This window comes from Ylistrum balloti, unplaced genomic scaffold (assembly GCF_031769215.1).
Source record: "Ylistrum balloti isolate Yb309-2 unplaced genomic scaffold, AGI_CSIRO_Ybal_v1 Utg370624, whole genome shotgun sequence".
Lineage (NCBI taxonomy): Eukaryota > Metazoa > Mollusca > Bivalvia > Pectinida > Pectinidae > Ylistrum > Ylistrum balloti.
This window is the reverse complement of record NW_026782382.1, coordinates 181,493-209,482: the sequence shown is the minus strand read 5'-3', so window position 1 is coordinate 209,482 and position 27,990 is coordinate 181,493. Positions and strand designations below refer to the sequence as shown.

The 27,990-nt window shown below is 35.9% G+C and overlaps 1 protein-coding gene across 2 annotated transcripts; it reads left to right on the top strand.

Moving 5' to 3' along the window:
- Positions 1–312: 312 nt before the first annotated feature.
- On the top strand, positions 313–27,672 carry LOC132557105 (mucin-2-like). 2 transcript variants are annotated; one of them, XM_060221594.1, is made up of 9 exons: positions 313–384; positions 2,473–3,749; positions 4,330–4,402; positions 4,589–5,107; positions 13,079–13,280; positions 15,736–15,886; positions 23,411–23,615; positions 24,762–24,851; positions 25,414–27,672. In XM_060221594.1, the coding sequence occupies exons 2-9, from the start codon at positions 2,484–2,486 to the stop codon at positions 25,782–25,784; spliced, it is 2,877 nt and encodes a 958-aa protein (XP_060077577.1). In that variant the 5' UTR covers positions 313–384; positions 2,473–2,483; the 3' UTR covers positions 25,785–27,672. The 2 variants fall into 2 exon arrangements, with proteins under 2 accessions (XP_060077577.1, XP_060077576.1); XM_060221593.1 differs by having other exon boundaries at positions 25,411–27,672.
- Positions 27,673–27,990: the final 318 nt, after the last annotated feature.

Below are 27,990 nucleotides of genomic sequence, written 5' to 3'. Positions count from 1 at the left end.
TAACCATACCAGTCAAAGTCTTCTGTACCATAATCTTTGAAATATTGATGAAATAGCTCTATTTTACTTTACACTTTATTTCGGTAATCATTTGATGTTGTTTGTCAAACAGAGTTTAAGGCCCTTGCTCATGTCAGTTTACGCCAGAATATGGATTTAGGAAGTCCCGGAAGTTGGAAGTGGGGATTTTGTTGTTGCTATTTTAAGAATTGTCTGCTTGGAGGTTGAAGAGAAGAGTATCGGTATTGGTTAAACTATTACAACTTGTATCCAGTTCGAAGACAGAAGTCACGTCCAGGGATTGTAATATGGATAACTAACCCAACATAAGGAAGGCTATGCCTGAACGGTTCCAGATCCCATGAAACTGTAACAAGTTCAAAGGTTGGAAACATTTTCAATTGTTTAAAACGAAAGTAAAATTTATCAGCTCTTAATACTGTATTGTTTCGAATAGATGAGCCTTATGTATAGGTCAATTCATACATGTAGAAGGATCCCCCACCCACGGTGGAACATATATCTTGGTAGGACGTATTAGCATGGATTAGTGTAGAATTTGGGGAACACTACCAAATATGAAAGAAAGAGAAGTTTGGGGTATATTTGAGCCATGGAACAATGTTTGACAACCCTTTTGGTCATAACAGAGGGATAAGGTTAAAATATATGACATACATGTAAATTCAAAATGTTTATGAATAAAATATGCCAATGTAGAGGTTATAATGATATTTCTATTTCTTGATAGTATGATTTGAAAACATGCTAAGTAAAAATATAGTTATTAGCTCTGTTTTGGAGAAAGTTTCTCTAATTGGGGAAATTTCCCCATGTTTTCAATATAATTTCTTTTTGAGGAATTAGTTTACATTCAGAGGAGAAAACATACTACTAGGGGAAATAGTACAACACCTTTCTGGTAGTAAAATTTATCTAGATTAATCCCTGATAAGAAAAGGTGCCCCTACATTTTTCTATAAATAGAGATATATTAATACAAAACCTGTTTGATCAATTATATGTTGATAAAGCAACCAGTGGAAAGGAATGCTTGTTATTAGTGCCATGATTAAAATTATATCTTTATTCTGATATTCTGGTCTACATACATGATGTACAATGTAATGTTAAAAGTGACAATGATTTGTATAACCAGTTATTTTTGCTTGGATGATATTTTGGTAACACTTCCTCTTATACCCTAACTCAACAGAAATGAACAGATAGTTTACCTTATATATCATGTGATTAGAATTTTCTTTTTTGCCTTTAAAATGAAGCCAGACACATAGATATCTCATCATCAAGAGGAAGTGCAATATTTTCTCTGTTTTGTTGAATATCCATGTGATGGCAAAAAAATTGATCCTCAAAGTAATGAAAATTGAAACATTATCCATAATGTAATTAATTTGTAATAGAAGACTATTGCGATACTGATGATACTGTCTCTAGCTGAATTGGCCATTGAACAAGTAAACTGGGGACTTTCAAGTGCAATGATTCATGAATGTTTTGCTTTGATCATTTCAAAAAAAAAATTGTAAACAGTTTGGACATAATTCTGCATTATACCTCCTTGGTATGCATCTAGCTGTTCATCCTGAATATTCCAAGAGTCATTATCATTTTGCTCTCTGCACCACTGGAGCATTTCACAGCAAAATTGAAGGCACAATCAAAGTAATTTGAAGAAAAAACTGACCAATCACAAACTGATACACTCCTTTTAAGGTAACAAAGTAGCAACATCCAACTTCAAAGCCAATACAATGTATCGTTATGCAACCTCAATCTTCCTATGATGTACATCGAATGATCAAACTAGTGTTCTTGTATTATATACAAGTTGTGCACCGAGAACCTTCAGTTTTGCCATGTAATGTTCCAGGGATTCAGAGAGCAATAGTGAGCATTAACCCTGGAGTATTGAGGATGTTAGCTGTGCTGTAATTTGTACACTATATGCATACAGTAATAAGATATTTGAAAATTGACAACAGAAGCAATAGTTACGAAAATCAGATGTCCTTTTATTTGATAAAAATTGTGAAATTTAATAATATCTTGTTTTAAATGAAAATTTAAAAAACGAAAATGAAAAGTTTTACCCTGAAATGTAACAGACTTAACAGACATATTCAGGCTCTTGTTACAGATCTCTGCTAAATGATGAATGTGTTTAACTTTATATGTGTGAAATAAAGATTTGTTTTAACATGTGTGGGCACAATCAGAAGTTTGAAACTGGACATAATTACATATCATCCCTTTTATGACTACAAAGATGTCCGGATTATGATCCTTTGTAAATTTTGCACTTTCACATAAACTGCTCCACCATTTGTCAGTTGAGGATATTTATCTGTCAACACAACACTCAGTGAAAAAGCAATATAGTACATTTACAATAAAGTAAATTTTTTGTTTGGAATGTACGTCTTTTTCACTTCTTTTTTTTACACACAGTTTTTTAAAGCATGGCGAGCAAGCAGCCCGATGATAAAGGACCAAGGACCAATACGAATCAAGACAAGAATCACATTCCAAGGGGCACATTGGAAAATCCTATGTCACCATTTCAAAGGAGCAACATATCTAAAAACGGGCAAACAAGAGGTAGACATAATGATGAGTTGGAGTATGATGCTGTTATGGACTCGGGGCCAACAACACACTCTCAAGCATATGAGTTTCAGGATCAAATACCAAACCTTGTTGACGTGGTTGTCATATATTCCAATGAGGATTTTGATCTTGTGAAAACTAAATTTGTTCCATGGCTCACAGACTTGGCAAGGGAAGCTGAAGATATTCTTTCAGATCCAACAATACATTTGTATGATGATTATGATATTTTCCCACAAGTTAATGTCCACAGACAAACAGAGGAAGTGTCAGCAAAATGTATGAAGATATTGGTTTTTATCACTGATAATTTAATGAAGAATGAAAAGCTGAAACATCTGGTGGAAGAACTGATCGAACTGACAAAGTTTATGGATAAAGATGAAGCCAGAAATCACATTGCCAAAATATCTGGTTTAACCAGTAATCAGAAAATTGTAGAATATCTTTTTGATTGTATTCTACGTCAAAGGGGAAATGCTATTATCCCTGTTCAAACAAAAGCTGAAAAGATTGGATTTACAGGACTTAGGTCAATTCGCTCAATCCAGTTTTATGATTTAACAGAGAATCCTCGTTTTAAAGAATATGTAGCAACTGGTGTCATCAAGGCAGCTATAAAGGAGAGAAAATTACAAAAGAATGTTGTTGGTCATATGAAAAGGAGTCAAAATCGAGATATTAATGATTGTCCGAACAATTCTTCTAGAAAACAAGCACATGCTACTACAGTGCATAAGAACAGGAATCAGAATCAAGGTTCTGCTGCCAGGGTAATTTCAAACTCGGCTTCTGATAATCCTGTTGAAAATCAATTAAATAATGAAGCAATCCTCTCCACTGGGCCCTCCAATGACTGTATCACTGGGCCCTCCACTGACCGTATCACTGGGCCCTCCCCTGACCGTACCTCTGGGCCATCCACTTACCGTACCACTGGGCCATCCACTGACCGTACCACTGGGCCCCCCACTGACCGTATCGCTGGGTCTTCCTCTGACCATATCACTGGAGCCTCCACTGACCGTATCACAGGGCCCTCTACTGACCATTTTACCAGGCCCTCCACCAGTTCTGATGTTCCTGCAAATCAGACAAATGGCATCCAGTCTGATGTGGTGAGTTGATTATGATATGGTCAAAATATGTGGATATTGTCGTGTAAAACATTTCTTTATTTCATCAACAGAGTAATTAAGGCTTCAAATTTGATCCCTTTTCTCTGGACAGTAAAGTTGAGTGTATGTGATATACTTCAGTGTCATGTTTGACTAAAATTGATATGTCATTCAACTGTTAATCTTCCTGAGAATTTATAAAATTTAGAACACTAATTTTAAAATTCTTCAAAAAATGGAGTATACATGAGGTTGTAATGTAAATGCTTGTGTTTGTATATTTTCAAACTATTATCACTATGTTAAAGACAATATGGTGTGTGCGTGTGTGTTGGGGAGTGGGGGTGGGATACTGTTGACAAAGGGGGAGGGGAGGGGGCAATTTATATCCTAAATCATTGCTCCCCCTTCATATTGGTTTTAACATGCTGGTTATGCATTTTTAATTTTCAACATTAAAATTTTGTTATTTGAAATTTGAAAAAGATAATTTGTATGAGTTGTCTTATTTTGTGTGCATACTTTTTTCTGATTATTAAGTTATTTTGTTTCACTTTTTACATGTATGTAATTTTTATAGCCACATCCAAGTGAAGTATGGAAGAAGGAGACAGAAGAAGTGAATACCGTTGTCATCAGTGAAGAGATTCCAGGTATTTAAGTTAGTGTTGAAAGTTATCAGAATAGCATATAACAGGTAATTCAGATATTTACATTTTCTTTAGATCGTCACCAGGGACAAGTGTATCAGTATACATAATTATTTTATTTATCATGAAGTAATATGTTGAAATGAAAAAGTGTGGCAATTGATGTTTTTTCTTCTTGCCAAACAACAGCTGATGGTGCTACAGCTGCTTCATCCAATGAGAATACCATTCATGATGACAGTTTAGAGACAGACCGGGTCAAATCTGCTATGGACAAGAGTGAAGACGGGAAGATAATATCCTCAAAATTAAGTGAGTCCGAAGAATCCAAGTCAGAAAATGACTCAGCAGAGACTAGTCTTGACAACACAGGTTTAGTTAATGACTCAGGTGATGCAGCATTGAGGAGTTCAAATTTAGACCATTCAAAGGAGAGCATGCTTAGTATAGATGTAGGAAAAGTGGAGGGAGAAACTTTCATAAAAAATGAAATGATGATGGATACCACAGACAGAGGGAGCAAGGTAATAGAAAATATTTTAACCCACAGTGGAGTGCCTGATCCTTTTGCAAGAGGAGTAATGGCAGGTATACCCTGTGCAGAAGGCTTAGCGGGAGAGCATTCAGTTGGAAAGTCTAATTCAACAGCACATGTACCTGAAGAACCCCCTCCAGGCTACTTTCAAGGCCTGTACCCATTCCTTACAGGTAAGTACACATTAGTGATGTACAACGCTCAACATATACTGTAACAGAGTATAATGCACTATACTTCTCACCTGACCCCCAGGCCATCAACACATTCCCATCACCTCTCTTCAGCAGCCTTCTCGACTCCCAGATTAATATATCTACTAAGAGGAAAAAGTAATGCAACTTAACTTTATGGTTTAATGAAACAAAATTTATGAGCAACATACATAAAATGTGAATCGCAACTTCAAATATTTGGCAATCCGTCTTCCAATTTTCTGAAATTTTAACAAACGAGGACTTCATTAGGCTGCCATGAATTATGGTACCATGATGTACACAAAGTTGAAATAATAGCAGTTGTCAGATCCCGAATAATGTGTACCCTCCCCAAACAGCTATAGTGTCTCTAATTCTGCATGGCATGGAGTTCATAAGAACATTGACAGTCAGTAGACGAATCTTATTCCTTTCCTTGGAAAGTACATTGGTCAATTGGCAGAGGTTGTTTTGGATGTTCACTCGATTCCGAACTCTTCTGTCTAAAAAACCATAGAAGTGGTCGATTTGGGACAAATCAGGGTTATGTGGAAGCCAATCAATAGACAAGATGTTCTAGATTGCAATAAAGTCCTTAAAAATCTTTCAATGTGTGGCCTAACATTATCATGCTGAAAGGTCTTAAAATGGAAGACACAGCATGAGACCTTAGCATCTCATTTCCATAGGGTAGAAGTTCCTCTTAATGGTCACAAAAGGTGTCTTTAAATACTGGGAAATTCCTCCTCAAACCATGTCAGATTCACCCCCAAAATCTATCATGCTCCAAAACACAAGCATTTGCAAGACGCTTTCCTCGACACAGTATTGATTAAAATGTTACATGATATCAATTGTACGTTGTAGAAGGACAACTTGTAAATATACTTTAATGCAGAGAAATTTTGGTTGGCTTGTCCAGTCATTTTGGCTTATTTAAACAATGCTCTTCATCACATGACCCCTGCTCTTGAGATCACTTTTTATCAAGCAACTTTGGTTAAAACCTGTTTGGACACTCTTGACTAGAAGTGAAATTTAGATGAATGAACAATGGATGTAGTGTAATTGACAAGATACATTCACCAGCCATTGGACCAGATGAGCTCAAGATATAGATTTCTTAGGGCATATTTCAGCAAATCACGATGGCATGGATATTACACTGTTTATGCATGCAGGACATTGAGAAACAATGTGTAAAATACTAAAATTTGGTAACTGTGGCTTCAGCTTGACCTTTTACCATAACTACCAGTACAAAATTTCATTTGACCATAAGTGACATTACAAAAATCAAAATACAGATTAAATATTTCTCTTGCATTTATCTTGCATAACAGAACTATACATTAGTCACACTGAGTGATACTTTATATACAAACCTATATGGGAAGATAGTAGCCCAGGATGACAACACTCATTTCTGGTCCAAATCAAGGTTTATTTTTGGAGGATCCTGGGCCCCTATTTCACCACTTTAGTAAGGACTCTGTATATGCCTAGTATCCACAGCACATCATGTACAAAATTCTAAAAACTGTACTATTTTGATTGATGTTGACCTCCACATCCCCCCCAAGGCGATATGTGAGGAGAGGTTTGTAAGTAAAGCCCCTGCCTTCCTTCCCCCATCCGTCCCATATCAATGTCCCCACAACGTTTGAGTAAAATTCCAGTTAATTTTAATTCATTGATAATGATTTTGTTGCTTACCCCAATCTACTTCTTGTCAGTTGTGTGTCTGTAAGTACATGTGTGTATTGGTCAGTTGTGTCTCTGTAAGTACATGTGTATATTGGTCAGTTGTGTCTCTGTAAGTACATGTGTGTATTGGTCAGTTGTGTCTCTGTAAGTACATGTGTATATTGGTCAGTTGTGTCTCTGTAAGTACATGTGTGTATTGGTCAGTTGTGTCTCAATGAGTACATGTGTATATTGGTCAGTTATGTCTCTGTAAGTACATGTGTGTATTGGTCAGTTGTGTCTCTGTAAGTACATGTGTATATTGGTCAGTTATGTCTCTGTGAGTACATGTGTGTATTGGTCAGTTATGTCTCAATGAGTACATGTGTATATTGGTCAGTTGTGTCTCTGTGAGTACTTGTGTGTATTGGTCAGTTGTGTGTCTGTAAGTACATGTGTATATTGGTCAGTTGTGTGTCTGTAAGTACATGTGTATATTGGTCAGTTATGTCTCTGTAAGTACATGTGTGTATTGGTCAGTTGTGTCTCAATGAGTACATGTGTATATTGGTCAGTTATGTCTCTGTAAGTACATGTGTATATTGGTCAGTTGTGTGTCTGTAAGTACATGTGTATATTGGTCAGTTATGTCTCTGTAAGTACATGTGTGTATTGGTCAGTTGTGTCTCAATGAGTACATGTGTATATTGGTCAGTTATGTCTGTGTAAGTACATGTGTATATTGGTCAGTTGTGTGTCTGTAAGTACATGTGTATCTTGGTCAGTTATGTCTCTGTAAGTACATGTGTATATTGGTCAGTTATGTCTCTGTAAGTACATTTGTATATTGGTCAGTTGTGTGTCTGTAAGTACTTGTGTATATTGGTCAGTTGTGTCTCTGTAAGTACTTGTGTATATTGGTCAGTTGTGTGTCTGTAAGTACATGTGTATATTGGTTTCATGTGTCTCTGTGAGTACATGTGTATATTGGTCAGTTGTGTGTCTGTAAGTACATTCGTATATTGGTCAGTTGGTTGTCTGTAGGTACATGTGTATCTTGGTCAGTGTTTCTGTAAGTACATGTGTATATTGGTCTGTGTCTCTGTAAGTACATGTATATATTGGTCAGTTGTGTGTTTATAAGTACATTTGTGTATTGGTCAGTTATGTCTCTGTAAGTACATTTGTATATTGGTCAGTTGTATCTCTGTGAGTACTTGTGTGTATTGGTCAGTTGTGTGTCTGTAAGTACTTGTGTATATTGGTCAGTTGTGTGTCTGTAAGTACATGTGTATATTGGTCAGTTGTGTGTCAGTAAGTACATGTGTATATTGGTCAGTTGTGTCTCTGTAAGTACATGTGTATATTGGTCAGTTGTGTGTCTGTAAGTACATTTGTATATTGGTCAGTTGTATCTCTGTGAGTACTTGTGTGTATTGGTCAGTTGTGTGTCTGTAAGTACTTGTGTATATTGGTCAGTTGTGTGTCTGTAAGTACATGTGTATATTGGTCAGTTGTGTGTCAGTAAGTACATGTGTATATTGGTCAGTTGTGTCTCTGTAAGTACATGTGTATATTGGTCAGTTGTGTGTCTGTAAATACATGTGTATATTGGTCAGTTATGTCTCTGTAAGTACATGTGTATATTGGTCAGTTATGTCTCTGTAAGTACATGTGTGTATTGGTCAGTTATGTCTCAATGAGTACATGTGTATATTGGTCAGTTGTGTCTCTGTGAGTACTTGTGTGTATTGGTCAGTTGTGTGTCTGTAAGTACATGTGTATATTGGTCAGTTGTGTGTCTGTAAGTACATGTGTATATTGGTCAGTTATGTCTCTGTAAGTACATGTGTGTATTGGTCAGTTGTGTCTCAATGAGTACATGTGTATATTGGTCAGTGTCTGTGTAAGTACATGTGTATATTGGTCAGTTGTGTGTCTGTAAGTACATGTGTATATTAGTCAGTTATGTCTCTGTAAGTACATGTGTATATTGGTCAGTTATGTCTCTGTAAGTACATTTGTATATTGGTCAGTTGTGTGTCTGTAAGTACTTGTGTATATTGGTCAGTTGTGTCTCTGTAAGTACATGTGTATATTGGTCAGTTGTGTGTCTGTAAGTACATGTGTATATTGGTCAGTTGTGTGTCTGTAAGTACATGTGTATATTGGTTTCATGTGTCTCTGTGAGTACATGTGTATATTGGTCAGTTGTGTGTCTGTAAGTACTTGTGTATATTGGTCAGTTGTGTCTCTGTAAGTACTTGTGTATATTGGTCAGTTGTGTGTCTGTAAGTACATGTGTATATTGGTTTCATGTGTCTCTGTGAGTACATGTGTATATTGGTCAGTTGTGTGTCTGTAAGTACATGTGTATATTGGTCAGTTGGTTGTCTGTAAGTACATGTGTATCTTGGTCAGTGTTTCTGTAAGTACATGTGTATATTGGTCTGTGTCTCTGTAAGTACATGTATATATTGGTCAGTTGTGTGTTTATAAGTACATTTGTGTATTGGTCAGTTATGTCTCTGTAAGTACATTTGTATATTGGTCAGTTGTATCTCTGTGAGTACTTGTGTGTATTGGTCAGTTGTGTGTCTGTAAGTACTTGTGTATATTGGTCAGTTGTGTGTCTGTAAGTACATGTGTATATTGGTCAGTTGTGTGTCAGTAAGTACATGTGTATATTGGTCAGTTGTGTCTCTGTAAGTACATGTGTGTATTGGTCAGTTGTGTCTCTGTGAGTACTTGTGTGTATTGGTCAGTTGTGTGTCTGTAAGTACATGTGTATATTGGTCAGTTGTGTGTCTGTAAGTACATGTGTATATTGGTCAGTTATGTCTCTGTAAGTACATGTGTGTATTGGTCAGTTGTGTCTCAATGAGTACATGTGTATATTGGTCAGTTATGTCTCTGTAAGTACATGTGTGTATTGGTCAGTTGTGTCTCAATGAGTACATGTGTATATTGGTCAGTGTCTGTGTAAGTACATGTGTATATTGGTCAGTTGTGTGTCTGTAAGTACATGTGTATATTAGTCAGTTATGTCTCTGTAAGTACATGTGTATATTGGTCAGTTATGTCTCTGTAAGTACATTTGTATATTGGTCAGTTGTGTGTCTGTAAGTACTTGTGTATATTGGTCAGTTGTGTCTCTGTAAGTACTTGTGTATATTGGTCAGTTGTGTGTCTGTAAGTACATGTGTATATTGGTCAGTTGTGTGTCTGTAAGTACATGTGTATATTGGTTTCATGTGTCTCTGTGAGTACATGTGTATATTGGTCAGTTGTGTGTCTGTAAGTACATGTGTATATTGGTCAGTTGGTTGTCTGTAAGTACATGTGTATCTTGGTCAGTGTTTCTGTAAGTACATGTGTATATTGGTCTGTGTCTCTGTAAGTACATGTATATATTGGTCAGTTGTGTGTTTATAAGTACATTTGTGTATTGGTCAGTTATGTCTCTGTAAGTACATTTGTATATTGGTCAGTTGTGTCTCTGTGAGTACTTGTGTGTATTGGTCAGTTGTGTGTCTGTAAGTACTTGTGTATATTGGTCAGTTGTGTGTCTGTAAGTACATGTGTATATTGGTCAGTTGTGTGTCAGTAAGTACATGTGTATATTGGTCAGTTGTGTCTCTGTAAGTACATGTGTATATTGGTCAGTTGTGTGTCAGTAAGTACATGTGTATATTGGTCAGTTGTGTCTCTGTAAGTACATGTGTATATTGGTCAGTTATGTCTCTGTAAGTACATGTGTGTATTGGTCAGTTATGTCTCAATGAGTACATGTGTATATTGGTCAGTTGTGTGTCTGTGAGTACTTGTGTATATTGGTCAGTTATGTCTCTGTAAGTACATGTGTATATTGGTCTGTGTCTCTGTGAGTACATGTGTATATTGGTCAGTTGTGTGTCTGTAAGTACATGTGTATATTGGTCAGTTATGTCTCTGTAAGTACATTTGTATATTGGTCAGTTGTGTCTCTGTGAGTACTTGTGTGTATTGGTCAGTTGTGTGTCTGTAAGTACATGTGTATATTGGTCAGTTGTGTGTCTGTAAGTACATGTGTATATTGGTCAGTTATGTCTCTGTAAGTACATGTGTGTATTGGTCAGTTGTGTCTCAATGAGTACATGTGTATATTGGTCAGTTATGTCTCTGTAAGTACATGTGTGTATTGGTCAGTTGTGTCTCTGTAAGTACATGTGTGTATTGGTCAGTTGTGTCTCAGTGAGTACATGTGTATATTGGTCAGTTGTGTCTCAGTGAGTACATGTGTATATCGGTCAGTTGTGTCTCAATGAGTACATGTGTATATTGGTCAGTTATGTCTCTGTAAGTACATGTGTGTATTGGTCAGTTATGTCTCTGTAAGTACATGTGTGTATTGGTCAGTTGTGTCTCAGTGAGTACATGTGTGTATTGGTCAGTTGTGTCTCAGTGAGTACATGTGTATATCGGTCAGTTGTGTCTCAATGAGTACATGTGTATATTGGTCAGTTGTGTGTCTGTAAGTACATGTGTATATTGGTCAGTTATGTCTCTGTAAGTACATGTGTGTATTGGTCAGTTATGTCTCTGTAAGTACATGTGTATATTGGTCAGTTATGTCTCAATGAGTACATGTGTATATTGGTCAGTTATGTCTCTGTAAGTACATGTGTGTATTGGTCAGTTATGTCTCTGTAAGTACATGTGTATATTGGTCAGTTATGTCTCTGTAAGTACATTTGTATATTGGTCAGTTGTGTGTCTGTAAGTACTTGTGTATATTGGTCAGTTGTGTGTCTGTAAGTACTTGTGTATATTGGTCAGTTGTGTGTCTGTAAGTACATGTGTATATTGGTCAGTTGTGTGTCAGTAAGTACATGTGTATATTGGTCAGTTGTGTCTCTGTAAGTACATGTGTATATTGGTCAGTTGTGTGTCTGTAAGTACATGTGTATATTGGTCAGTTATGTCTCTGTAAGTACATGTGTGTATTGGTCAGTTATGTCTCAATGAGTACATGTGTATATTGGTCAGTTGTGTCTCTGTGAGTACTTGTGTGTATTGGTCAGTTGTGTGTCTGTAAGTACATGTGTATATTGGTCAGTTGTGTGTCTGTAAGTACATGTGTATATTGGTCAGTTATGTCTCTGTAAGTACATGTGTGTATTGGTCAGTTGTGTCTCAATGAGTACATGTGTATATTGGTCAGTTATGTCTCTGTAAGTACATGTGTGTATTGGTCAGTTGTGTCTCTGTAAGTACATGTGTATATTGGTCAGTGTCTGTGTAAGTACATGTGTATATTGGTCAGTTATGTCTCTGTAAGTACATGTGTGTATTGGTCAGTTGTGTCTCAGTGAGTACATGTGTATATTGGTCAGTTGTGTCTCAATGAGTACATGTGTATATTGGTCAGTTATGTCTCTGTAAGTACATGTGTATATTGGTCAGTTATGTCTCTGTAAGTACATTTGTATATTGGTCAGTTGTGTGTCTGTAAGTACTTGTGTATATTGGTCAGTTGTGTCTCTGTAAGTACATGTGTATCTTGGTCAGTGTTTCTGTAAGTACATGTGTATTTTGGTCAGTGTCTCTGTAAGTACATGTGTATATTGGTCTGTGTCTCTGTAAGTACATGTGTATATTGGTCAGTTGTGTGTCTATAAGTACATTTGTATATTGGTCAGTTGTGTGTCTGTAAGTACATTTGTATATTGGTCAGTTGTGTGTCTGTGAGTACTTGTGTATATTGGTCAGTTGCTTCTCTGTAAGTACATGTGTATATTGGTCAGTTGTGTCTGTAAGTACATGTGTATATTGGTCAGTTGTGTGTCTGTAAGTACATGTGTATATTGGTTTCATGTGTCTCTGTGAGTACATGTGTATATTGGTCAGTTGTGTGTCTGTAAGTACATTCGTATATTGGTCAGTTGGTTGTCTGTAAGTACATGTGTATCTTGGTCAGTGTGCTGTAAGTACATGTGTATTTTGGTCAGTGTCTCTGTAAGTACATGTGTATATTGGTCCGTGTCTCTGTAAGTACATGTGTATATTGGTCAGTTGTGTGTCTGTAAGTACATGTGTATATTGGTCAGTTGGTTGTCTGTAAGTACATGTGTATCTTGGTCAGTTTTTCTGTAAGTACATGTGTATTTTGGTCAGTGTCTCTGTAAGTACATGTGTTTATTGGTCAGTTGTGACTCCGTAAGTACATGTGTATTTTCTCTTTGAGTACTTGTGTATATTGGTTTAAATCAAATTTTTTAGGTTTAAACAGTGACAAAATGCCTGTTTTGAATATTGTCCACCATCACCTCTATCAGAAGTCTGATCCACAACCTCCAGCACAGCCTTCTAAGCCCGAGAAACCATCAACCATCAATGTGTATGGTGCTAACACTGTAATGATTGGAAAACACTCTCATGCCATCATGACAGAAACTGCAGTGATATCAAAGGATCATTTAAAGTAAGTAATGTATTTCAAATATTTGTTTTCTGTTTTTTTTGACAATGAAATTGTTTTTTTGCTTGCTTCATTACTCTCGTTAACTCCCAGGATAATTTTAATGTGAGGTCTCCTTGTCATAGCTGATGGATATCTCACTGCACAACACTGACGGGAGGCTTGTCCCATACTTTCTAGAGCAAGGTAAAGTGTCTTGCTTAAGGACACAACCAGGTCAGCAAACCTAAGAAAGATTGATACATATTTGTAAATATATCATGCTATTTATTTCGAGCTAGAATTTCAGAGATTTGTCTCCTGCACAACCACAAATAGATTACAAAAAGACATACATATATACACTTATGAATTTATGAGATAATTATAAGTATAGATGACCAGACAATGTCCAAGAAAGTTCTTCACCAGGCTTTAATGTTGACATGTTTCAGAATACTAGGTATCCATCCTCACAACAGTGAACGATTCAAAATACAGGACTTACAGAGTACATCTGTCTAGCAACTACACATGTTGTTAAACGTTCATGTCATGAATAGTACACAGAATACAATCATGTGATCTTTGGGTGACGTCAAGAATACAATCATTTGATCTTTGGGTGACGTCAAGAATACAATCATGTGATCTTTGGGTGACGTCAAGAATACAATCATGTGATCTTTGGGTGACGTCAAGAATACAATCATGTGATCTTTGGGTGACGTCAAGAATACAATCATGTGATCTTTGGGTGACGTCAAGAAAACAATCATGTGATCTTTGGGTGACGTCAAGAACACAATCATGTGATCTTTGGGTGACGTCAAGAATACAATCATGTGATCTTTGGGTGACGTCAAGAATACAATCATGTGATCTTTGGATGACGTCATAATATGAATACATATGGTGGAACTAGACTAGATACTGAACTGCTGTCTTTATTATTTGTATTGAATTTCTGCTTACTTAGTTTTATATTTCTATATTGTACTTAATGGACACTGCACATGTCTATCAAACCAATGATTTTCTTCACATAGCTAGCAAACAATACTACAATACAATAGGAAGATTACCAGAAATTAACTGAACTGCCCACACAGACATTGGATTTCATTTTTTTTTTTTAAGAAAAGCATAATAACATAATGTGCAGGAGAATCAAAGTTCTTATAACACAACCAGTAGAAGATTAGAGTGTGATGATGACTACACAGTCACCTCCATCTTATAACACAACCAGTAGAAGATTAGAGTGTGATGATGACTACACAGTCACCTCCATCTTATAACACAACCAGTAGAAGATTAGAGTGTGATGATGACTACACAGTCACCTCCATCTTATAACACAACCAGTAGAAGATTAGAGTGTGATGATGACTACGCAGTCACCTTCATCTTATAACACAACAAGTAGAAGATGTCAGTGTGATGATGACTACACAGTCACCTTCATCTTATAACACAACCAGTAGAAGATTAGAGTGTGATGATGACTACACAGCCACCTCCATCTTATAACACAACCAGTAGAAGATTAGAGTGTGATGATGACTACACAGTCACCTCCATCTTATAACACAACCAGTAGAAGATTAGAGTGTGATGATGACTACACAGTCACCTCCATCTTATAACACAACCAGTAGAAGATTAGAGTGTGATGATGACTACACAGTCACCTCCATCTTATAACACAACCAGTAGAAGATTAGAGTGTGATGATGACTACACAGTCACCTTCATCTTATAACACAACCAGTAGAAGATTAGAGTGTGATGATGACTACACAGTCACCTTCATCTTATAACACAACTAATAGAAGATGTCAGTGTGACGTTTTGATGACTACACAGTCACCTTCATCTTATAACACAACTAATAGAAGATGTCAGTGTGACGTTTTGATGACTACACGGTCACCTTCATCTTATAACACAACTAATAGAAGATGTCAGTGTGACGTTTTGATGACTACACGGTCACCTTCATCTTATAACACAACTAATAGAAGATGTCAGTGTGACGTTTTGACGACTACACAGCCACCTTCATCTTATAACACAACTAATAGAAGATGTCAGTGTGACGTTTTGATGACTACACAGTTACCTTCATCAGAAGAATGACCAGTATGGCACATACTGCCACTGACATACAAAGTGTACAAGATAGAAAGTAATTAACCAACTTTTCCAGCTGTACTCTTATCCTATGTACTCTAAGCTAGAAAACAGTGTAAAGAAATGGTAAAAAGGAATATAGAAAAAAGCACATAAGATGGTCACAATATATTGTATTTCAGTCGATACAACTTCACTTTGTTTAACACTTGGTGATAGATGTTTGACAGTCTGTCACACTATTTTCCACCTTATGATGCTATGTTATATAATTATGATACATAATATTTAGTGACAGAAAATTTTATGTGTCCTATTTAGTTTTAATATTCTTCTTTTCTAGATCAAATGAGCCTGATGATCCCACAACACCACAAGAAACAAATGAAAAAGAATCATATTCTGGGTCAGAATCTTCAAGAAGTATTTCTACATCCAGTGAAGAAACATTGTCATCTCCTCCTCATCAACTAAATACTCTAAACTTTCCAGAGGTAGGAAAATCTCATCTTTTCCAGCGCTATCATTTTCCTGTGTTTATATCAACTCGAGCTCTGGATCACAAAAGACAAATTCATGTACTGATCACAGTAAGAGAAAAAACAAATCCATGTACTGATCACAGTAAGAGAAAAGACAAATCCATGTACTGATCACAGTAAGAGAAAAGACAAATCCATGTACTGATCACAGTAAGAGAAAAGACAAATCCATGTACTGATCACAGTGAGAGAAAAGACAAACTCATGTATTGAACACAGTAAGAGAAAAGACAAATCCATGTACTGATCACAGTGAGAGAAAAGACAAACTCATGCACTGATCACAGTGAGAGAAAAGACAAATTCATGCACTGATCACAGTGAGAGAAAAGACAAATCCATGTACTGATCACAGTAAGAGAAAAGACAAACTCATGTACTGATCACAATAAGAGAAAAGACAAACTCATGCACTGATCACAGTGAGAGAAAAGACAAACTCATGTACTGATCACAGTAAGAGAAAAGACAAACTCATGTACTGATCACAGTAAGAGAAAAGACAAACTCATGTACTGATCACAGTAAGAGAAAAGACAAATCCATGTACTGATCACAGTAAGAGAAAAGACAAACTCATGTACTGATCACAGTAAGAGAAAAGACAAACTCATGTACTGATCACAGTAAGAGAAAAGACAAACTCATGTACTGATCACAGTAAGAGAAAAGACAAATCCATGTACTGATCACAGTAAGAGAAAAGACAAACTCATGTACTGATCACAGTAAGAGAAAAGACAAATCCATGTACTGATCACAGTAAGATGTACTGATCACAGTGAGAGAAAAGACAAATCCATGTACTGATCACAGTAAGAGAAAAGACAAACTCATGTACTGATCACAGTGAGAGAAAAGACAAACTCATGTACTGATCACAATAAGAGAAAAGACAAGCTCATGCACTGATCACAGTGAGAGAAAAGACAAACCCATGCACTGATCACAGTGAGAGAAAAGACAAACTCATGTACTGATCACAGTAAGAGAAAAGACAAACTCATGTACTGATCACAGTAAGAGAAAAGACAAATTCATGTACTGATCACAGTGAGAGAAAAGACAAACTCATGTACTGATCACAGTAAGAGAAAAGACAAATTCATGTACTGATCACAGTGAGAGAAAAGACAAACTCATGTACTGATCACAGTGAGAGAAAAGACAAACTCATGTACTGATCACAGTGAGAGAAAAGACAAACTCATGTACTGATCACAGTGAGAGAAAAGACAAATTCATGTACTGATCACAGTGAGAGAAAAGACAAACTCATGTACTGATCACAGTAAGAGAAAAGACAAATTCATGTACTGATCACAGTGAGAGAAAAGACAAACTCATGTACTGATCACAGTGAGAGAAAAGACAAACTCATGTACTGATCACAGTAAGAGAAAAGACAAACTCATGTACTGATCACAGTAAGAGAAAAGACAAACTCATGTACTGATCACAGTGAGAGAAAAGACAAACTCATGTACTGATCACAGTGAGAGAAAAGACAAACTCATGTACTGATCACAGTAAGAGAAAAGACAAACTCATGTACTGATCACAGTAAGAGAAAAGACAAACTCATGTACTGATCACAGTGAGAGAAAAGACAAACTCATGTACTGATCACAGTAAGAGAAAAGACAAATTCATGTACTGATCACAGTAAGAGAAAAGACAAATCCATGTACTGATCACAGTAAGAGAAAAGACAAATCCATGTACTGATCACAGTAAGAGAAAAGACAAATTCATGTACTGATCACAGTAAGAGAAAAGACAAATCCATGTACTGATCACAGTGAGAGAAAAGACAAATTCATGTACTGATCACAGTAAGAGAAAAGACAAATTCATGTACTGATCACAGTAAGAGAAAAGACAAACTCATGTACTGATCACAGTAAGAGAAAAGACAAATTCATGTACTGATCACAGTAAGAGAAAAGACAAACTCATGTACTGATCACAGTAAGAGAAAAGACAAATCCATGTACTGATCACAGTGAGAGAAAAGACAAATCCATGTACTGATCACAGTAAGAGAAAAGAAAAGACAAATCCATGTACTGATCACAGTAAGAGAAAAGACAAATCCATGTACTGATCACAGTAAGAGAAAAGACAAATCCATGTACTGATCACAGTGAGAGAAAAGACAAACTCATGTACTGATCACAGTAAGAGAAAAGACAAATCCATGTACTGATCACAGTAAGAGAAAAGACAAATCCATGTACTGATCACAGTAAGAGAAAAGACAAATCCATGTACTGATCACAGTGAGAGAAAAGACAAATCCATGTACTGATCACAATAAGAGAAAAGACAAATCCATGTACTGATCACAGTAAGAGAAAAGACAAATTCATGTACTGATCACAGTAAGAGAAAAGACAAATCCATGTACTGATCACAGTGAGAGAAAAGACAAATCCATGTACTGATCACAGTGAGAGAAAAGACAAATCCATGTACTGATCACAGTGAGAGAAAAGACAAATCCATGTACTGATCACAGTAAGAGAAAAGACAAACTCATGCACTGATCACAGTGAGAGAAAAGACAAATCCATGTACTGATCACAGTAAGAGAAAAGACAAATCCATGTACTGATCACAGTAAGAGAAAAGACAAACTCATGTACTGATCACAGTAAGAGAAAAGACAAATCCATGTACTGATCACAGTAAGAGAAAAGACAAATCCATGTACTGATCACAGTGAGAGAAAAGACAAATTCATGTACTGATCACAGTGAGAGAAAAGACAAACTCATGTACTGATCACAGTAAGAGAAAAGACAAATCCATGTACTGATCACAGTAAGAGAAAAGACAAACTCATGTACTGATCACAGTAAGAGAAAAGACAAATCCATGTACTGATCACAGTGAGAGAAAAGACAAACTCATGTACTGATCACAGTGAGAGAAAAGACAAATCCATGTACTGATCACAGTATCACAGTGAGAGAGAAAAGACAAATCAAATCCATGTACTGATCACAGTGAGAGAAAAGACAAATCCATGTACTGATCACAGTACAAATCATGTACTGATCACAGTAAGAGAAAAGACAAATCCATGTACTGATCACAGTAGAGAAAAGACAAATTATGTACAGTGAGAGAAAAGACAAATTCATGATCACAATAAGAGAAAAGACAAATCATGTACTGATCACAGTGAGAGAAAAGACAAATCCATGTACTGATCACAGTGAGAGAAAAGACAAATCCATGTACTGATCACAGTAAGAGAAAAGACAAATTCATGTACTGATCACAGTAAGAGAAAAGACAAAAACATGTACTGATCACAGTAAGAGAACAGACACATCCCTGTACTGATCACAGTGAGAGAAAAGACAAATCTCATGTACTGATCACAGTAAGAGAAAAGACAAATCCATGTACTGATCACAATAAGAGAAAAGACAAATCCATGTACTGATCACAGTAAGAGAAAAGACAAATCCATGTACTGATCAAATCATGTACTGAGAGAAAAGACAAATCCATGTACTGATCACAGTAAGAGAAAAGACAAATCCATGTACTGATCACAGTAAGAGAAAAGACAAATCCATGTACTGATCACAGTAAGAGAAAAGACAAATCCATGTACTGATCACAGTAAGAGAAAAGACAAATCCATGTACTGATCACAGTGAGAGAAAAGACAAATCCATGTACTGATCACAGTAAGAGAAAAGACAAATCCATGTACTGATCACAGTAAGAGAAAAGACAAATCCATGTACTGATCACAGTAAGGGAAAAGACAAATCCATGTACTGATCACAGTAAGAGAAAAGACAAATCCATGTACTGATCACAGTAAGAGAAAAGACAAATCCATGTACTGATCACAGTGAGAGAAAAGACAAATCCATGTACTGATCACAGTAAGAGAAAAGACAAATCCATGTACTGATCACAGTGAGAGAAAAGACAAATCCATGTACTGATCACAGTGAGAGAAAAGACAAACTCATGTACTGATCACAGTAAGAGAAAAGACAAATCCATGTACTGATCACAGTAAGAGAATAGTTAGAGACCGAGGCTTCTGCTTTTGCTGAATTTCTGAAATTTGGTTGTCTTGACGTCTTCTTTCACAAGATCATGGGTACTTAATGAATTGTCTTCTATTCCAATGCCATCATTTTGAAATTCCCCTTTCACTAGTTAGTAGTAAATGGGCATCTATGGAGTTATCTTCCCCTCCAAGAAGATATTTCCAAATTTCAATAACTGGTCTCCCCCTTTATAACCTAGTACCTACCACCGCTCCCGAGAGAGTACATCTTCTCAACTAATACATTACCATTAAAGAAGTTATCTCCCCTCACAATCTGGTACTAAACCAGTGCTGTTGAGAGAACGTATCTCTGCATTCACTATAAGGTCATTGAAGTAGTTACCTCCCCTTCACAAACTTGTTCCTACCAGTGCTGTTGAGAAAGTATATATTCACAACCAGTACAGAGGCATTGAAGTAGTTATCTCCCCTTCTAGCTGGTAAGAGGCTATTTTCAGATGACCCTAGTGCTTAAAATGCAGTGGAAGTTTTTCAACCAATCAAAACTCATCTCTCATGTGCATGTTTAGCAGCATGTGCAAATTGGATGAAAAACATGATGTAATGGTATAGGCAAAAGAAGCATTGTTGCAAATACTTGAAGTGTCACTGTATTTTCTTCAGGGATAGTTATGACAATCCACAGATATTACATACATTATGCAGTAAATACACCTCTTTTTGTGCAAGGCAGTTTGCAATGGGTGTAGCTATCTTAGTGTTGTTGACATTCAGGACACTGAGTTATTATCCTTTTAACAAAGACTAACCATAAGAGCCAAAAAGAAACAGGCTATGGCAGGTTTTGCAAGTCTTGTTTTGATTGGTTGATCTGAACATGACCCCTTACAGGCCACCATCAGATCTTCATAACATAGTGTATAATGATGATCTTTATTTAAATCAGTTTGCCTTTCACAATATGGTACCTATCAGTGCCCTTGAGAGAATTCATCTCCACAACCAATTGAAGTAGTTATCTCCCCTTCACAATGTTGTACCTACCAATTTTCCTGTTCTGGACCAGTACATGGGAAATGAAGTAGCTGTTTCCCCTTCCAAATAATTAATACCTTGCACTACTCTAAACATGTGATACTTGACCAGTATGGTACCATCTTATTCCACACATCACAGTTATTCTCTTCAAGGTCATCAGTCAAGTAATTAAGAAGCAGCACACCTTTTCCACAAATCAGAAAATGGATTAGCGGTATGATCCATATTTTATTGTTAGTTTTACTATTTTTTAGCTCACCTGTTGCAACATCTGTCATCCATCTGTCATCCGTCTCTCTTTTGTCTTTCTTCCGTCTGTCCATCCAGCATTAACTTTTCTATTTAAGCAACTTCTTCTCACTTACCAACGAACCAAATGTCATGATATTAGGTTGGTAGATGGCTGAGATGAAGCCTGATAAAGTTTGTGAAAAGAAATGACCTGGTTGATTATTCACGGTCACAGGGGTCAGATTTGTTAAAACCTTAAAACAGTTTCACCTGAGTGACCAAAGGCCCAGAAGCATGGTATTTGGCTGATAGTTTCCAAGCATGAAGCCCAACAAAGTTAACAAAAACAATGCCTTCAACCCATATTCAAGATCACTTGGGCCAAATTTGTTATAACCTTTACAGAGCTTTTCTGATGAACAAAAAGGTTCAGAAGCATGTTATATGGCTATTAGGTTCTGAGGATAAAACCAAACAAAAGTTTTAAAAAAAAAAATTTAATTTGTTAAAACATATGAATGGTTTATAAGGGCTCAGCATCTAGATGTGAGTGTCCATAGTAATCAGCTTGTCTGTCTGTCTGTCCAATTGTTTTGGTTTCTGTACAGAATCTCAAATTCTGTTGGCCAGTGGCACTCATGCTTTATGCAAAGCCTCCGTGAAGGAAGTGCTTGGTTAGGATTTGTAGCCTTTCATCACCCAAGCTTAAAGGTTAAGTTCACTGTTTCTGTAATTCTGTTTCCATGTGAAAACTAGAGTTTGCTTTGACCTGTCTGACCCTAACTTCATACAGTACTTTCTTACTGATATTGTTTACTTGGGATTGCTTTACAGTTTTGAAGGTCTGTGGTCAAGGTTACTGTTACTATAAATAGAAAAAACCAGTTTCCCTCTGATAACTCAAGTTTGCTTTGGCCAATCAAATTCAAACCTCATACAATGCTTCCTTACATTTTAAAAATGGCTTGCTTTGGATTGCTTTTCATGCCCCAGGGTCAAGGGCCCAAATTACTGTCATTCTAAGAAGAAAATTGGTTTCCATGATATAACTTGAGTTCCCTTTCACCAATCAAACTCAAACTTCATACAGTGCTTTCTTACTGAAAGTGCTTGTGAGGGATTAATTTTCAGACCCAGAAGTCTGAGATTATTGTTGCTATAATGGAAAATCCATTTTTTGGAATAACAGTTTACTGTAACCAATCTAACTCAAACTTGATGCAATGCTTCTTTACCAAAAGTGCTTGTTTGAGAAAGATTGCCATTCAGGGTCAAAGGTCACTGTAACTATAAGTTAAAATCAGTTTCTGTGTGAGACCTTGAGTTTGCTTTTCACAACCTAAATCAAACTTAATACAATGCTTCCTTACGAAAAGTGTTTGCTTGGGATATTGCTTTTTATATCACAAGTTCTAAGGTCACTGTTATTATAAATTTAAAAATCAGATTGTTGAAGGTATTTGTTGATATGCTGTTTTTTTGTAACAGGCTTTCTTGACTTTTGTGGCAGAGTGTACTTAAGATGTTGCCAGTAATCTGTCAGTCTGGGATGTGTGCCTATAGGTGGGGTGCGGGGTGAGGTATTTCCAATCACATAGCGGGACACTTGCTGACCAGTCAGTGTTCTAGTTCTAATTAACCAAAAGGCAAAGAAGCATGGTATTTGGCTCAAAGTTTCCTAGGATAAAGCCCAACAAAGTTTTAGGAAAAAACGTCCTTGACCCAAATTCAATCTGATAGGTTTCTTGGATGAAGACTTACAAAACTTGTAACAGACTTCTTCTAGTAAATCCATGGAAATTGTGGATATTGGGTAGAATGAATGATGTGCTCACTTTGAATGCCATTGGAATAAATGTTATGTATTTGTGATAAACATTAATTCTACTTTTGATTGAATACCAGGTGAACCATGCAGGCCCATTGGGCCGTTTGTTTTGAAATCTATCTATCCTTGGTATAAGATATGAAATGATACAGAGTAATCTTGCAGCTTAGTTCTTAGAAAATTGTTGTAAAATGTAGAAGATCTGTTGTGTGTTTTGACACCTTCAGACAAGGATATTGTTACTTGACTTCTGAATTGTTCAAATTCAGGGATTAAGTTATAAAATGTAACTAATCCATAACGATTCTGTTTCTACCTTTTTTCAATAAAGCCTGCAAAACAAAACAAGGAATGGAGAACGGATGATCAGAATGATGACAAGAACAATTCTGTTCAGCCGACAGCGAAAATGGAGACTACGAATGATTTCAGCAGTAGTGATGAAGATAACTCTTTTGAACACAGCTCTTCAGTGTCCACAGACGAACATAGCCCTCTTAAGGACAGCTGTCCTGTTTCCACACAGGGAGCAACAGGTGAGATTATATACAAATTGTAACTCTTCAATTTTACATCATGAGACCATTTGCACATTGGTTGTAGATTGGAACCAATAAATCAAAATTTTCCCTAAAATAAACACTACTTGTAAACATATCTGGTATATTAGGACAGATATTACAGTGAAAACAAAACACTACTTGTAACTTAGGGCAGATATTACAGTGAAAACAAAACACTACTTGTAACTTAGGACAGATATTACAGTGAAAACAAAACACTACTTGTAACTTAGGACAGATATTACAGTGAAAACAAAACACTACTTGTAACTTAGGGCAGATATTACAGTGAAAACAAAACACTACTTGTAACTTAGGACAGATATTACAGTGAAAACAAAACACTACTTGTAACTTAGGACAGATATTACAGTGAAAACAAAACACTACTTGTAACTTAGGGCAGATATTACAGTGAAAACAAAACACTACTTGTAACTTTAACTTAAGGTAGATATTACAGTGAAAACAAAACACTACTTTTAACTTTGGGCAGATATTACAGTGAAAACAAAACACTACTTGTAACTTAGGGCAGATATTACAGTGAAAACAAAACACTACGTGTAACTTAGGGCAGATATTAAAGTGAAAACAAAACACTACTTGTAACTTTAACTTAATGTAGATATTACATTGAAAACAATACACTACTTGTAACTTAGGGCAGATATTACAGTGAAAACAAAACACTACTTGTAACTTAGGGCAGATATTACAGTGAAAAAAAACACTACTCATATATTAGGGAAGATACTGGAGACAAAAATAAAATGATTTCATGACTAGGAATTCACCACCTCAAGGCAACTAATATGTTTTTATCAACACATTAGCTTGACTTTATTCTTTGAAAACATTCCAATTTCTGTTTTTAATGATGCACCTCTTTATATTCAACTCTAGCAACTAGCATCATTGCTTTGGGCTGGGGGCGAAGCCAAAGGAGAGGGGGTTGGGAGGGGTACAAAGGTCCTTAAAGCTTGAAAGAAATTATGACAATTTTGCAAAGTATTTGCTTGATTTTGTGAAGATGTGTTTGCATCAATATAATTGCCATCGAGTAATTATACTGTATAACATGTAGATAGTTCACACATTATTGTGTATACCTTTAAGGTGGTGGCTCAAAAAGCAAATTGGAGGAAAGAAAGGAAACCAATTTGAAAGATATAGAGGAATTGAACATTCCAATATCTACAACTAAAGGTAAGCGCAAACATTGCTTGTTCCTAAAACAAAATACTCCCACTGATTATTCTATTTCTTTGTTTGATATGAAGCTGGATGTGTGTGATGCTCGTTATTTTAACTGTTGGTTCCGTTGTTGTATACCTTGTTCTCATTTGAGAATGTGACATTATTTACTTGGATTGACCAAGATTTTCACTGTGGGTGTCATTAATGAAGCAGAAGATGCTTGCTCTTTCAGAATACTTGGTCGTGTTTTCCTTGTACTTTTTCAGGAATCTCTGTCTAAATTTTAGTTTTGTTTTATTCTCCCCTGGTTTTAATGAATTTGAGTTTAGATTATAATTTTGTTGACGTTTTGGTATTTTCATGTTTAAATAAAACTTTGCTTTGTTTTATTGTCGTTTTCTCTTCAGTTTCTTGGGGGGGTTGGGGGATGGGGAAGGAGGGGGGATTCATTCAACTTAACAACATGAAGTTTGATTAAGTCAATGGTGTTTAAAGGAGTCAATATTAGCTAAACATCTTTGTATTATATATAACTGCACCCAGTTTTCATCTTTCATTAATTTTTTAGCAGATGACATATCAGGCTATTCAAATGACCAAACATGGCAAGCAGATGTTGAAGCTATACTTGGTTCATCTCTAACTACGGATTTGGAGAGTCTAGTTGCCAGTGAGACACTGGGAAAAAGAGTGGACACTGAAACCTCAACACATGTTAGAGAACATCTGGTACACAACGAAGAAAGTCAGGCAGAATTACAGACTAGAGTTAGAGAAGGACAGACAACATATTTGTTTGGCTCAGTGTTAGCTCATAAGCAACAGTTCCATCTATTTCAGAGTGCTTTCAGGCCAAACCCTGTAGGTATGATGGCCCAGTGTCCTGTATTATCACAAGGAGAAAATATTAATCACAATGACCAGGATGATGATCTTGATTAATTCTTTAGTAACAAATTCTCCACATGCAGCTTTACAGTAATGTAAATTACAAAGAATAATGTCATGTGTATTTCCATATATGGATATTGCCTACTAGGATCAACAGACACAAGAGTACCGATGTATATTCATAACCAGATGGTTGCTGGACACAGAAAAAAAAGCTGTTTGACTTGCTAACAGGTGTTGTCTAATTAGTGGTATTTTCTTTATTTGACAATTAAATTAAAATGATAATTGTCTTTTTTTTTGCAACATTTGGTTCTATCAAAACATCTCTTCCCATTTTTACCTCGATTCAGCAACTTTGTAAACTCTTCTCTCAGAGGATATGAAGTTTTCTTATTATATTGTTTAAGTAAATTTTCTAAATATCAAGAAGAATTATGATCCTTGCATAATCAGACTGGCAGGACTGGTGTCACATGTCCTGTGGATATTGATTTGCCTTTGAAATGTGACCAAAAAACGTATAAAAAATTTTTTTTTTTAATCTTGTCAAGTTGTATGTATGTTTGCTCACCAATGGTTTTAGGTGTACTTGCAATTACAAACATATTGTGTAAAATGTGATCTATACTTTGAGTGTGTAATTGTTTACCTAGTACAATGTTTATGACTTGTACAATGTATTTAACTTTACAATTTGTATGCTTGTGATGCAGGTTTACTTTTAACCATAGTGATCAGTTTTCTGGATAAATTAACCAGGTATTATAAAATCATAGATATTCGTTTGGCTCATATTTCTTTGTTTTACAAAAATGTATATTTTTGTTGGCACTTAATTTCATGGATAAATCTTACTCACGAAATCTACCTGTACTACTTTCCATGTCAACGTTTATCTGTTCACCATCTTGTAGACTTTGTTGATTAAAAGTAACAACAAGTTTAATGAGAATAATCTCACTAATGACTTTACTGTGGTATATAATATACCCATGTTGTTTATATAATATTTTGTGACTTGATTTTGTGTCGTGATAAAGGGGGAAGATTGTCTTGAAAAATTTGACAATTAACTCATCCGCACTGTTGTTATTATGTCATTGATCATTAACAAATGTTTTTCCTGTTAATATTTCATATCAAATATATAAAAATACAAAGACATTAAACAATAACACTGGAAACGATGTTCCAAATTTTCAGGTCTTGCGGACATCTTCAAGCCATTACATTGATTGCTTCGACATCATGCTTTGTATTTTTATATATAAATTAAACGGGTCTTATAGAGCCAACGTCGCTATCTAGGTAAGTGTGTGGTTCAGTGTGGTACTTCACTTGAGGTTGGATACCTAGGGGTATGCAGGGTGACTGACGGAATATCTACATAATAAAGGGTAAGGAGTTGATAGCAACAAACTCAAGTGTCACCGGTTTAGTAGCTGGTTAGACTTTATTGTCGACTAGTTTGGCCTGATGAAGCCTCGACCGGAGGCAAAACTAATCAACAATAAAGTCAAACCAGCTACTAAACTGATGACGCTTGAGTTTGTTGTGATTGACTCCTTACCCTTTTTTATACATATATGATGTAGAGGTAACATTTTACAAAGCAAGTCTGTGATAATCTGTTTTATTTCTTGGTAAAAATAGTGTTTTCGCTGATTTTAATTTTTCCTGCAAAATATATTTCCAGAGGCAGAGCTTGTTGAATCTTTTGAGGGTGAAATTACTTTTTTCTATAAATTTTATGTAAGCATTGGTGTAAAGAACTTTCTACTTCTTCATCTCCTAGATATATACAGTATTTTCTAAATTATATGAATGTGACAGAGTTGTTAGTAATCAGATCTAAGTGGTCAGAATGACCAATAACTATTGTACTGAGTTCCCTTGTGTCCTACATGAACACTTTTTATGTCAGTGAGATTGAAGATTGGGGTATGGGTAGAGGGTGGGGGTTAAGGGGTTGTCAGATTGGATTTGGTCTGCCTGTCTGTTTACCTGTTTCAGGCTTTCTTTTCATCAGATTTTAAGAAAAGATGGTATCATATTGCTATATATCAATAAGATCTTAAATTAGTTTGATATTGCTTAAAATCTGTCAACATTTGCGGAACTTTCAAATCCTGCAAATGGATCTTTGTTTTCATATAACACCATAAATTTTACTTTGAAATTTGAACCAATTTAGTATATTGCTTTATATAGATGAGATTTTGCATAAACGTGATATTTGTCAAAATCCATCAAT